General features: G+C 31.0%; 1 protein-coding gene across 1 annotated transcript; it reads right to left on the bottom strand.

Moving 5' to 3' along the window:
- Positions 1-2,870: 2,870 nt before the first annotated feature.
- LOC132734730 (polypeptide N-acetylgalactosaminyltransferase 5-like) lies at positions 2,871-12,531 on the bottom strand. The gene is made up of 13 exons (XM_060721574.1): positions 11,861-12,531; positions 11,334-11,383; positions 10,763-10,909; positions 10,156-10,253; positions 9,364-9,517; positions 8,906-9,069; positions 8,128-8,292; positions 7,396-7,606; positions 6,643-6,760; positions 5,716-5,904; positions 4,998-5,126; positions 3,773-3,880; positions 2,871-3,053 (listed from the first exon to the last, which is right to left on the bottom strand). Exons 1-13 carry the CDS (start codon positions 12,242-12,244, stop codon positions 2,871-2,873), a joined length of 2,100 nt encoding a protein of 699 aa, XP_060577557.1. The 5' UTR covers positions 12,245-12,531.
- Positions 12,532-12,736: the final 205 nt, after the last annotated feature.

Raw genomic sequence — 12,736 nt, 5'->3', positions numbered from 1 at the left:
TAAAATATCATAGTATACCATATAATAATTTGTAAACAGTGTAATATCAACTCATATTGTATAGGGAGAGAGGTTACAGCATTATGACACAATATGTATCACTATAATTATCATAACATATTCACAAACTAATGCATAATAAACTGCTATATACTAAAATGTCTCGTGTTTGTATTTTCTTACAATATTATATAGTATGAGATTATTATACATTGCTGAGTACAATATTGATTTTATTGGACGAATTGTCAAATTTGACGAGACGCTATCCTGGTCCGATATAGATGTGTACGGGATCTATAATAATCAATATAGTATTGTTCTCAATCATGTTAAATGACCTCTGTATTTCACACATGTATTTTGACAGAACTTTGTTACTTCAATAAAATATCAGTTTTATACTCAAAAAATGAAAACGAGGCTATATTGGGTGTGATATAGATTTGATATGAGTTTTTTTGGATTCTGGGAATGAAAACGAGGCTATGTATGGGTTGTGATACGGATTTTGATATGAACGTTTTGGACACGAAGCTAACTTCATAAAATTGGATTCAGTGATAAATTTTATTGAAGTATCTCTTGGTGCAAATGCTAAAAATGCATTGGCTCTATTCTATATGGTGAGTGGAACAACCCTGGCGAGACGTTATACTTGCAAAATTGAAAGCAGCCTTTCAAAATATTTCTGGTGTGTTGCAGCGGTTTTTCTAAGAAGAGCGTGTGGTATATTAGGTGCAAAAATATGAAAAAATATCTCATAGTAGTCGTTTGCCTTCTTTTGTGTACATGTTTATCAGACAAACTAAGAATATTTAAATCTACACGTATAAAACACTTGTATTTGATGTCCATACTCCTAGATTAAGCATTTTTGATGTAATAACCAGAAATATTGTCCGAAATCAAGTGAAATTTTGTTTTGAAATGTTTTTAAAAGTTACATATATTTAATGAAGGACACTGTCATTTTTTTCACAATCTGCTACCTACATAAACTTATCTTAATATATTGATATATATATATTACAAAAAAAGACATGACTTGTGTTATAACACAGCTGTGAAAGTGGGTCAACAACCCTACGGTGGATATCAAGGGTTAAAAACTTAATTTAATATGCGCGTTTTTATTCATATAATGAATCGTATGCCTAGAAATTCAACTTAGATATTATGATTTTAGGAAATTTTCTACGTTTTTCAGAAAGTATTGAAATTGTTTAAAAAGCAACGATCTTGTATTTCAAGGGTTCTCTTTTTTGTCAGCTAAATCTTTGCAATTTCCATTGTTAAACGGGTTTATTTTTTAAGAAATTCTGTATATTAACGGAGAAAGAAAAACGAAAATATTTTATTGATTCCGTGAAATTTTGTATTTAGATTAAAGATTAACATAAACGAAAAGTAAATATTTAATATTTACTTTTATTAAATACAGGATTTGTTTTTTAAAACTTAACGATAGTCCTAAATCATCTTACCTTAAATAATAAAAATGTCAAAACAAGGGCAGATAACTAAAATCAAACTCATTGACCACTTATCTCATCGCTCAAAATGTTTCTAGTATTATATTCTAAGGTCACGCAAAACTTTAATAGTAATGAACGGAGGGAATTGTATAAATATAATTTCAATCAATATGGATTATCTCAACAAAAGAAGAATAAATTGCAATAGAATGAAATAAGAAATATATTGCAATCATGGACATACTTGCTTGTCAAACAGGCATGAACACATTTATGGATCATGAACACATATATCGGTCAATCATGGACATACTTGTCAAACAAGCACGAACACATCCATCGATAATGAACACATTCATCGATAATGAACACATTCATCGATAATGAACACATTCATCGATAATGAACACATTCATCGATTTAATCATGGACATACTAGTCAAACAGACATTACCATATAAATCGACCAATCATGAACATACTTGTTAAACAAGTGTAAGACATATATTGATCAATCATGAAAATACTTCAACAAGCAGGAAAACATATCGATCAAAGATGAACACAAATATATCGATCAATCATGGACATACTTGTCAAACAAACTTAAACACATATGGACATACTGGTCATACAAGATGAACAAAAAAATATAGATCAATCATGAATATACTTGTTAAATAATATGAACACATAAATATCGATTAATCATGGACATACATGGTAGACAAGCATAAACACATTTATCGATCAATCATAGACATACATGCCTAATAAGATGAACACATATATATATCAATCAATCATGGACATACTTGTTTAACAAGTACAAACACATAAATATATCGATCAATCAAAGATACATTTGTCGAGCATAGATATGAAGATGTATATTAGAATGATAATACAGACACTGAGATATAAGCAATACTTCAATATTTGAAATGATTTCGGCTTTAAATATGAACGTAAATATTTGAAAAGCTTTTACTACACGTCTTTCTTGTTATCAGCTGCCGATATATACCTAAACACTTGAGAGGGTTTATCTTCACACGGAGACAGAATTATTGTATTGTCTGCAGTACGCTCCATACATGTATTTGTTTTTATATGAAAAATGTGTCCGTTCTGAAATAATAAATATATAATGACACGTGTGACATTTAGCTAATTTGCATATATGAAGATAATTCGTTTTACTTCACATTTACATTTCAAAATTCATAAGCCGTTGTTACCTTGAGCAAGAAAGTTTACATTCATTGCTTAGTACTGGTTTGTTCCAGGAACGGATTCTAGAATGTTTCAATAAGCTTATAGTTTCCAGCACTATCGAGCTAAAATAAACTTTTATAAACCTAATAGATATTATAGATTTACGTTACAAAATCAGGTAAATGTAAAATCATTACTAGGAAATACTAATAAAGTAATTACGTCTTGTTTGATCCACTGCTGAGATTTTGGGTCAACCTCGCCACACATATAATACCCAACTTTAAGTTTCCGTTCATTATATCCCAAGCAGCCCTCTGACAGTCTATACTGATTGTTTTCTGTATACTTCCAAAGCTACAAAAACAGGATTTTAAAAAATAAAAAACTATAATATTTAAAAGTAATTAAGTGTTTGAAATTATTTTTGTCTTATAGGGTTGTAGTACAATTATTCTAAAGGAATCGTAACACATTTATGTTGGTTCATGTATATCGACAAACTATTAATCAGTAAAAACAAACATCGTAGGTTATTAAATAATATTTATGAGACACCATTTTTCTTTCAAGATGAATATATCTAGGTGATATTTTCCACATATTTCACTGAACAGAAGATATCCTTATTTATGACATTTTAGAATGAATGGTAGTGCTTGCTTTACATTTTCACCAAAACCACAATGGCAAATGAAATCCCATTTTTATTCTTAAACTACAACACCACACCAGCAACATTTATTTTTGACATACAACAGAACTTATAATACCCCGATTAGAAGTACGAAAACAAATGTCAGAGTCAGGTCTGGAGCTTATGCTCGAAAAAATCCAAAGTTTGCGAGGGTCATGGCCTTTTAATGCAATGATTTTATGCCAATTTCATGTAAACTAATCGAACGTACCAAAACTTTGATATAACATTTACTAGTTTAAAATCTGACGTGGCTTCGTAATATACCAAAGATGAGAAAAAATTATAATTGTATACTTTTGAGGCACATGTGTAGCTTTCCATATCTTATTTTGCTCACCTAACAAAACTATCCTAAATCTATTAAACAAGTTTTTACCTGATTTCCTAGCATGCCATGACATGGAATCATTGCTACTGGTTGACCATTCGGGGTACCAGTCATACTGTCTAAACACATTTCCGGTGTAGACCTATGTCCTCTTATCTATATACAACATAATGTATATATATGTAAAATACAAGTTATTATAATATAGGAAATCAGTAGATTAATGTACAATGTATTCAGTGATGATGCGACGTCTTAACTAGTCAAGCCAGCAAATTAGTTCGTCACTTATGTCAGCGACAACGGAATCCAAGACTTGAAATGAACATCCGGTGCTTTTCACAATTTTAATAAGGAAATTACATCTAGATTTATACATTCTATTAATTTGTTAAAGACATATTGCTGTAAGAGTGAACTATTGCAAATCTTCCTTCCTGCGGTTAGACACGTTCATGCTATTAGTCATTAAAAACACGCACATCAGTGTTCACATTTGATAGAAAACAAGCCTTAAAAATGCAAAGGGTCATAACTGAAAGACATTATTTGATTTTGATAAGCTTTATTTCTTATTACCATACATATTCTTCCTGAGTGATATTACAATTCAACCAACCAATTGTAAAATATAACAAGAAAATGGAAAATTTCGATATTTTTTAAGTAACAAAGAGCTAAACATCAAAAGGTAATGAGTTAATTTGATGATATTAGGTGAGCCTCATTTCACATTCCTGCTAAAAAAATTTACATGGACAATCTGTTTCTATCATATGGATTTGGACAAATGTATAACGTTTCAATATACTCATTTCGATTTTAATCGGCAGAGGATGACAAAACTGCAAATTGGCAACATCTAAAAATAGCATGGTTAAACAAGAATGAACTTCACGATTTCAAAAGAATGCTTTGGGATGTTCTTGAAGTGAATATATCTCTTGGTGCATTGAGAACTGACAGTCATATTTCCGGATACTAATATTTTAAAATAAGAGTGATAGCAATTGTTACTGATCGAATGATTGGACACCGAACTAAGGTGGTGAAACATTTTATTTTATTTTCAAAATACAATGTACGTTCACATTACAAAGTAGTATAATACAATTAAACTTTGAAAAAGTATTGCATTTCATACAAATGCAGTTTTATGCTTTGTTAGTCACAATTCTTCTCAAAATGTTATAAATAATGTTATATAATGTTCCTGCCATAAAATTTTGAATACTAGTATACTATATTTCAAAAATGAAAATGTTAGATTTACCTCGCCAACAAATCGGCTAACCGGTGGTATCTCTATCTCAGGAAATACGTTCTTGATGTACCACTGGAAAGACTTACAATTTAGTTGTTCACGTAATTTCTTTCTTTCTGTGACGTCACCATAGTCACCCTTAAAATACATTTAAAATAAACACAATGGTATATACTTGTAAAAACACAATTTGCTTATAAGGACAATGCGATTAATGGAAATGTAAATTATTTAATTTATAATCACGATGACGTATATATAATGAACACAATTCACCCACGTTTACTGAAGCTTATTTTTGCTGTATGAATGTGTAGTTGCATTACACAACAGAATATGCATGTATATATAGTTAGTGCATAAGTACGGTGGGTGTATATCATAATCAGATGATTATGTGTGAAAGAAATCGCAGTTTGAGTGTTTCAAAAGATCTGTGATACATATGCACAAGTTAATAAGTTTTGCAAACGTGATGAAACATATTTATTCCATAAACAAAGTGTGGATACTACAATTCTTTTTCAGAAAACAACGCTATTGTTATTAGGTTATCCTATCATTGAATAATGTAATGTTAGAAGTATTTCTAATGTTTACTGGTCATTTCATTAAGATGTATCTAGTGAATAACTTTTTAGAGCAAAAATTAAACATAATAAATGCTTAAAGCTAAGGGAAGTCAAACATTATCTTGCGTAAACACATCCGAAATATAACATCTTACCAGTCTATAGCCAATCTGTTCATAATAGAATTGTTTGTATTCATCAAACCAAACTTCGACAAGTCTTACACAATTACGTCTCAATATTTTGTTGATATCTTGACCCCATTTATACGGACTTGTTCTGCGGAACACGTGAGCAACGTGGGAACAAGGATGTATTTCTAGAGACCCTCCACACATCCATATCTATATTATCAAACCTTATAGTTAATTACTTACATGACAACTTCAGACAAACAATTACATGAACACAATAATGCTAATCTCAATGTGTATTTCATCATACTTGATGTGAAATGTAATGTGACTAAAGGTATATCAATGTTAAATATTATTGACTGAAACAACAAAATGTCTAATGTGTACAACACGATGTCTAATTTGTACAACACAATGTCTAATTTGTAACAACAGGCCAGATGTTACCAAACCGTATCTTACATTTTTATATATGTATGTATGATTTAGTAAATTATTGAATTATGTCACAACCAAATTTTGTCAAACATTACCTAAAACAAAGATTCCCCTGAATCACATATGGTATAGTAAAAAAATGCTCATCACAAATGGTACAGTTCAATAATGAATCAGATGACATGATATATTCAAGTCTGACAAAGTAAACCAATGCCTCACACCATGTATTAAACAGCTTAACCTTTACTTCAATCGCATACGGTATACTATGCCAAAGTTAAAGCATGGCCCTTGCATATGATATGGTAACTTATTAAACATGATATTGTAAAGTAAACTTGGCTGACATAGCATGTTGAAGTTAACTTGCTTAACATAGCATATTGTAAATTCGACTAGCCTAACAAAGAACATTGTAAGTGGAATTTGCCTAGCCTTAACTTATTGTATAATTGCCGAACACAACATTTTATCAGACATAAGAAATCATTACTTTAAACTGACCCTTAAAGATATTTCAATGTTTTCAAACCCCCATATGTCCATGCCGGCATCATATTGTCCCATTTTAATAAAATAATCTTTGTTTATAGCAAACAGCCCTCCTGCTATCACCGGTGTTCTGAAATTATATGTGCAATTTGTTATCGCTCATGCATTCTTATTTGCTTATACTCTGTAAATAATTAAATATAAAACCAAACTAAACACAATGTTGGATAAAAAGTTTACACATGTCACCTCCTATTTTTTGTTCAATATCTGATATCAGGGTAAAGATAAACTTGAATTACATTCATGAAAACATATGCAACATTGTGTAATTTGTTGTAAATGTATTTCATTTTTAATAACTTAATGAAAATAATTTGTTTGAATGTAAATAAAGATGTTCCAAACTAAATATAAAAGGAAAAAACACAGCAATTATACACATCCAATTAAGTATGGCAACACCACATTTTAATGTCACCTCTTAAATCCTTTTAAATTAAGGAAGAATTTTCATATTCATATAGAATCAGATTGGTATGCAGACGGTTGCTGGGCAATCTGTGATCAATGAGGTTTCATCTGTCCTTTTAGTCACTGAGTGTACGGACCCGGCCTGCAGACTTCTGACTTCGGATAGCCAATCCTTACATATTATCACAATATAAAAATGACGTTGTTTTTGTCTATGTCTGTAATAATATGTAGTAATATATAAACAAAGAGACTGACAACCTAGTTCTTAAAATACTAGTAATATATCACCTTACAGGATCCGCTTTAGAAATTCTACGTTTACGTTCACGTTCTGGGATAGCCATCCAGTTAAAAGACGGATTATGAAGTTTAAACATGCCTACAGCTGTGTTCGGACCGCCTCCAGCTGAAAACGTCCGTGAACCTATCATGTTAATGACAGGGGCCACAACTCTTGTATTATCTTCGTGTACTCTTTCTAGCAATGGTTCAAGCCAGCCTATAGTATCAGTTTATAAAGTAAATACGTATGTTGGATGACATATTAGTTTTTTTTACGACAAACCATGACATTTGCTTTGAAACAGCGTATGTTGACCAGATTATTTACATTTTTCTCTTCGACAAGACCAGTGTTTAATTTTATATCTTAGATAAATTATCTTTCTTGTATGATTTTAACTTTTATGATAGTTATTCATATCAAATAAACTTTCAAAATAAAGACATGCATGTCCAAATCGCCCAGATCCTCCAGTACGGCAGAACACAACGGCAGAACACATATTATGGTGTTCGCATTTAGAGCAGCTGGGAAGAGAAATGTGGCCAACAAGCACTCAACTGGATGAGAAACTCTAGGGAACCTTAAGGTCCCCAGAAAACTTTACATTAAATCGCTATCGCTGTGGCTGGGGAAGGGCGAACGACAAGAAGAAGGAGAAGAAATTTATATAAATAATTAATTGCACTAGAAAGACCTCTTACTGTAAAACATAAAATCATCTAAATGTTAAATACCTGGGAAGCACTCGACGTGAGAGTCCAAGAAAGTAAGAACCTCGCCTATTGCTGCAGACACACCAACTAACCGCGCTCTTATCAAACCTACACGTTTTGTTGTTCTTAAAATGCGCACTTTCTTTAGTTTTGCCATGTAATATTCTAAAGGTTCCTTTAGGTGATCTAAATCAAATGAGCCGCGTCACGACAAAACCAACATAGTGCATTTGCGACCAGCATGGATCCAGACCAGCCTGCGCATCCGCGCAGTCTGATCAGGATCCATGCTGTTCGCTATCAGTTTCTCTACTTGTAATAAGATTGGTAAGCGAACAGCATGGATCCTGGTCAGACTGCGCGGATGCGCAGGCTAGTCTGGATCCATGCTGGTCGCAAACCCATTATGTTAGTTTTGTCGTGGCACGGCTCATTAATCATGTTTTAATGTAGCAGTTTTCCCGTCAAGTTAAAAAACACACATACGGTATGAACTAAAACAGTATTAACTGAAAAAGTGGTGTTATATCAAAACATTAACCTACATTTATAAATGATAATATTATCATATTATATTATATTATATTGAATGAAGGCATACAATTCCGTTTGTGGAAAATTTACAATTTCGACACCCGAACATTGGCTATGTCGATGATTAATATTCTTTCTTTTATCGCTTGCTTAGTTTCATGGAAATAATTTAATAATTTTGCTTATGACGAGGAAAAGCAAGCGCATTAGTTATTGCAATAACTTAAGATATGTCATTCTTAATTTCATTATATCAAAAAAGTACCCATGTCTGAAAAGTCATCAATCAGTATGATTTCTTTGATAAGATGTTCTGGTGATCTATCAAGAACGCTGTGAACAGTGCGAAGTAAAACAGACCAAGCCTCGTTGTGAAAACATATTAATACACTTGTTGTTGGAAGATTTTCCGGAAACAATCGGGAACAACTGCAAAATCGTATGCTTATATAATGTTTCATGATGTGAGTCTGTGCGTGCATGAGCGCTCATGTGTGTGATTACGAAAATTCAAAATAAGTAAGACTGAAAATTAGCAGTAGGATATAAATCGTATAAAGTTCTTAAGTACTGAGCATTACAAGATATATTTATTGTAAATACAAAGTAAATAAATCATACCGTTTCTTACAATAAATGAACTTTTTGAACAAAGAAATGATAATAACTTCATAAATCAACACACAGACTGACTATGAAAATATACTATTAAAATGATCATACCTGGGATCTCTTGTATCAGGCAAGCTTCTATGTACAGATATTTTATTACTTGCATATTCGTTGAAAGAATTTTTTCTCTCGCCGTCCATGTATTTCTGATGTTCCTCGGTGCTAAGCGCTGATTCATTTATGAATACATCTCTACCTCCTTCACCTACAAACAAAGCAATTTCATCAATTTATCTGTTTCGGTTTTAAGTCAAAGTCATATAGCGACTTTCAACCTTAAGTGGTGGAGGAAGACATCAGATGCCTCACCGTGTATTGTTTGAGACATGGGCGGGCACCTAAGTGCCAGAGTAATCAACGTTTACTTAGCTTGCAGGAAAGGAAAGTTCCTTACATGATTGATTCGAATGTTTCTGGCAGGAGCAATATTATTGAAATTCAACTGTATAAATTTGTTTATAATGAATAAACTAGAATAATTAACTTGCTCCCATTAAAAAATATCTTGTTTTCTCTTAACATTTGACATTCATATGTACATGCAAGACATCTCTTAGCAGAATGTGTTGTGTATACTATCATCATCATAGTTGTCACGTTTGTTTTACCAATCGGTTGTCAATAATATGTTAAATTAAACAGCACGAAGGAACAGAAGAAAAAGATTATGAATCTTATCTTATTATTGTATATTTACATGATTTATTATAGACATTTAGCTTGAAAGAAGCAACAGATGCTGCCCATGACACCAGCACATATCAATTTCAGACGATACGAGCCTATATGGCTGAGTAATACTATATTTAGTATTTACTTTTTAAAAGATTTAACAAATTTTACCTGGAGCATTAGGTGGCATGTAATCATAGACAGCCTCTGGGAGATTTGGTGGATTATTTAAAACATTGCTGTAATTTACTTCATATGCGTCCTGCAATCTGTTAAATACAATATTACACTGTCTACTGTAAAGTTCATGCGAACTAAAACTCATTTTATATTTGTCCCTTTAAATGCTTGTTAGCAACAATGTTAAAATTATATATATACATGTATAACAGCAATATAATAAGAATACATTTGTTGCATCACTTATGTTTCCACATAATTTATTCAAAATAACTGCAGTATACAAAATTTGAACGACAAACATGTAGAAAAAAAGTGATAATCATATGTTATATTATATATACTTAATGATCATTTAAAAATTGTATTTAATGGCATCACACAAGGACATGCATAATTTGTGACATAAGAACAATATCTTACTCTGTTGTATCATGTGTTCAAATCCTATCAGAGGCAAACTATTTTTTCCTCGAACAAGTAACTTTACACTCATTGCTATAAACTGGTTGGTTCCAGGAACGGATTCGCGATTGTCTTTAGCTTACAGCTTTCAATCAATCGGGTTAAACATATTTTGAGTAAACTAACATCTTACTCTTTATTTCGGTGTACAGCTGTAGTTGTGTTTTTCCCCTCTCCTTTACGTTTAGTGATGTTTTCACTCTGTTTGATCTTGTCTGGTTTGATTTGTGCTTCTTTCAACTCATTGTCGGTTCTTTTACTCATATTATCTTCATTTAACCTTAAAATAAAAAACAATGACAATAATGCTGTAATATCAAATATTACACATTGTACATGTAAAATGCCAGTCTCAGATTACCAAAGCAATGTATAATAAATGCTTATTCAAATATCAGAGAAAGTGTAAATTTCGTTAAGCTATAAAAACCTAGAATTGGTCATTCTAGATAAATTAATTAATATCAAGATTTGGTTTTCAAACTAACAATTATGGCATTTTTTTTTTTCTGTGGTGACAATATATTTGTGGTTTGACACAAGACATGTATGGAATCAATGCACACCAGGTAATATCGTGACACTTAAATAAAAACGATCGCAAGTACATGATATATTTACTGTAATAAATCATACCACTTTATATTATAGTTATCTGGTGTTATCCTGTCCTTATAACTATATTACTAAAACAGTTATAGTACCTCACTTTATCCTTTTGCCATATTTGGTCCTGTTCGATTTTAGCAATATTCTGGAAAGTAAAAACTGCAATTTTATTGATTTTATATCTTCCTACAAAATACGAAAATAGAGTTATATGAACATAACATAATATGATTATCATTTATATAAAAATTAAATGTCAATTTTATTAATACAATTCAATTATTAAAATGGGTTTCTTTTCTATAATCAAAGAACAGATGGACGAAAAAATCGATTTGGCGGCAGGAAAAAAAATGTCTTGTATTGATCAAAGTTTTTGTACAGATATCAAGACAAAAATATATATCTTATACCAAATAATAATGATAAGATATAATAATAATAATAGGATTGAAATAAATATATGTTATCACATGTTTTGATATATATTTTGATATATATTTTTAATATAATATAGTTTATGTATTATGAATTAGCTATTAAACTACTGATATTTGTGCCAATTTTTACACTCTAATAAGTTTCTCTCTGCAAATTATATATATTTTGATAACATATTTACATTGGAAAGATTGTTATTTTCTTCTCTGTGTTTCCTTATTTGTTTCAGTAACTCCTTAATTTCTTCTGAATCAGAAGGATCAGCCAATAAAAGTCTTTCATTTTCACTTATAAGTTTATTAATTTTGATATGATTATCTTTCGATTTGTCCATTAATGAACGAGTCAAGTTTCGTAAGAAATCAAGTTTGCTTTTTTGCTGTAATGAGTTTAGATATTTTGGTTTTAAATAAGGAAACGTTCCTTCTTCATCATGTGCAAATTGTTTAGATCCTACATGATCACCTTTCCTAGTGTCCAAATGTAAAAATATTAAAATTGTAGCCGAGGTGTAACAGAGAGCAAATGTTAGAACAGCACGTGCCGTATAAAATGTTCTTCCCATTTTTGCCAACCTTTAGTAATATTTCATAATTTCGTTTCAAAGTATTTGTTAAATTTATGTGTTAATCCGTTTTTCTCTCCATGCAATCATTTGTTTCATCCAGTCTCACACGATATAGCTATATCATTTTGATTTCATTCTTGCAAAATGAATTTTCCTATGTAAAAACATGCACGTTCCGAGTAAAGTTTGTTTAAAGTTCTTTTATTATTCACATTACACGTTTACATCTACACGGTTATTGCTATTTCTAGCAGTTGCTGGCTAACTGGTTATCAATATAAAAGATTTATACGGTGATATCAAGCTTATTATTACTATTGTTTAGTAAGATCAATGTTAAATGTTGGTTTTTGTCCCACTAACCAGCTGTTACATTGGTTTCGTGCACGGACTAATCCAAATTTAATCTACTTGTACTTATACAGTGATGGTATATTTTCAATATATTAAATCAAAATTACATTATATATCTATGTTAGATGTTAAAGC

Source organism: Ruditapes philippinarum, unplaced genomic scaffold, assembly GCF_026571515.1.
Source record: "Ruditapes philippinarum isolate M1 unplaced genomic scaffold, ASM2657151v2 ctg465_1_1_1_1, whole genome shotgun sequence".
Lineage (NCBI taxonomy): Eukaryota > Metazoa > Mollusca > Bivalvia > Venerida > Veneridae > Ruditapes > Ruditapes philippinarum.
This window is presented reverse-complemented; position numbering and strand designations above follow the sequence as displayed.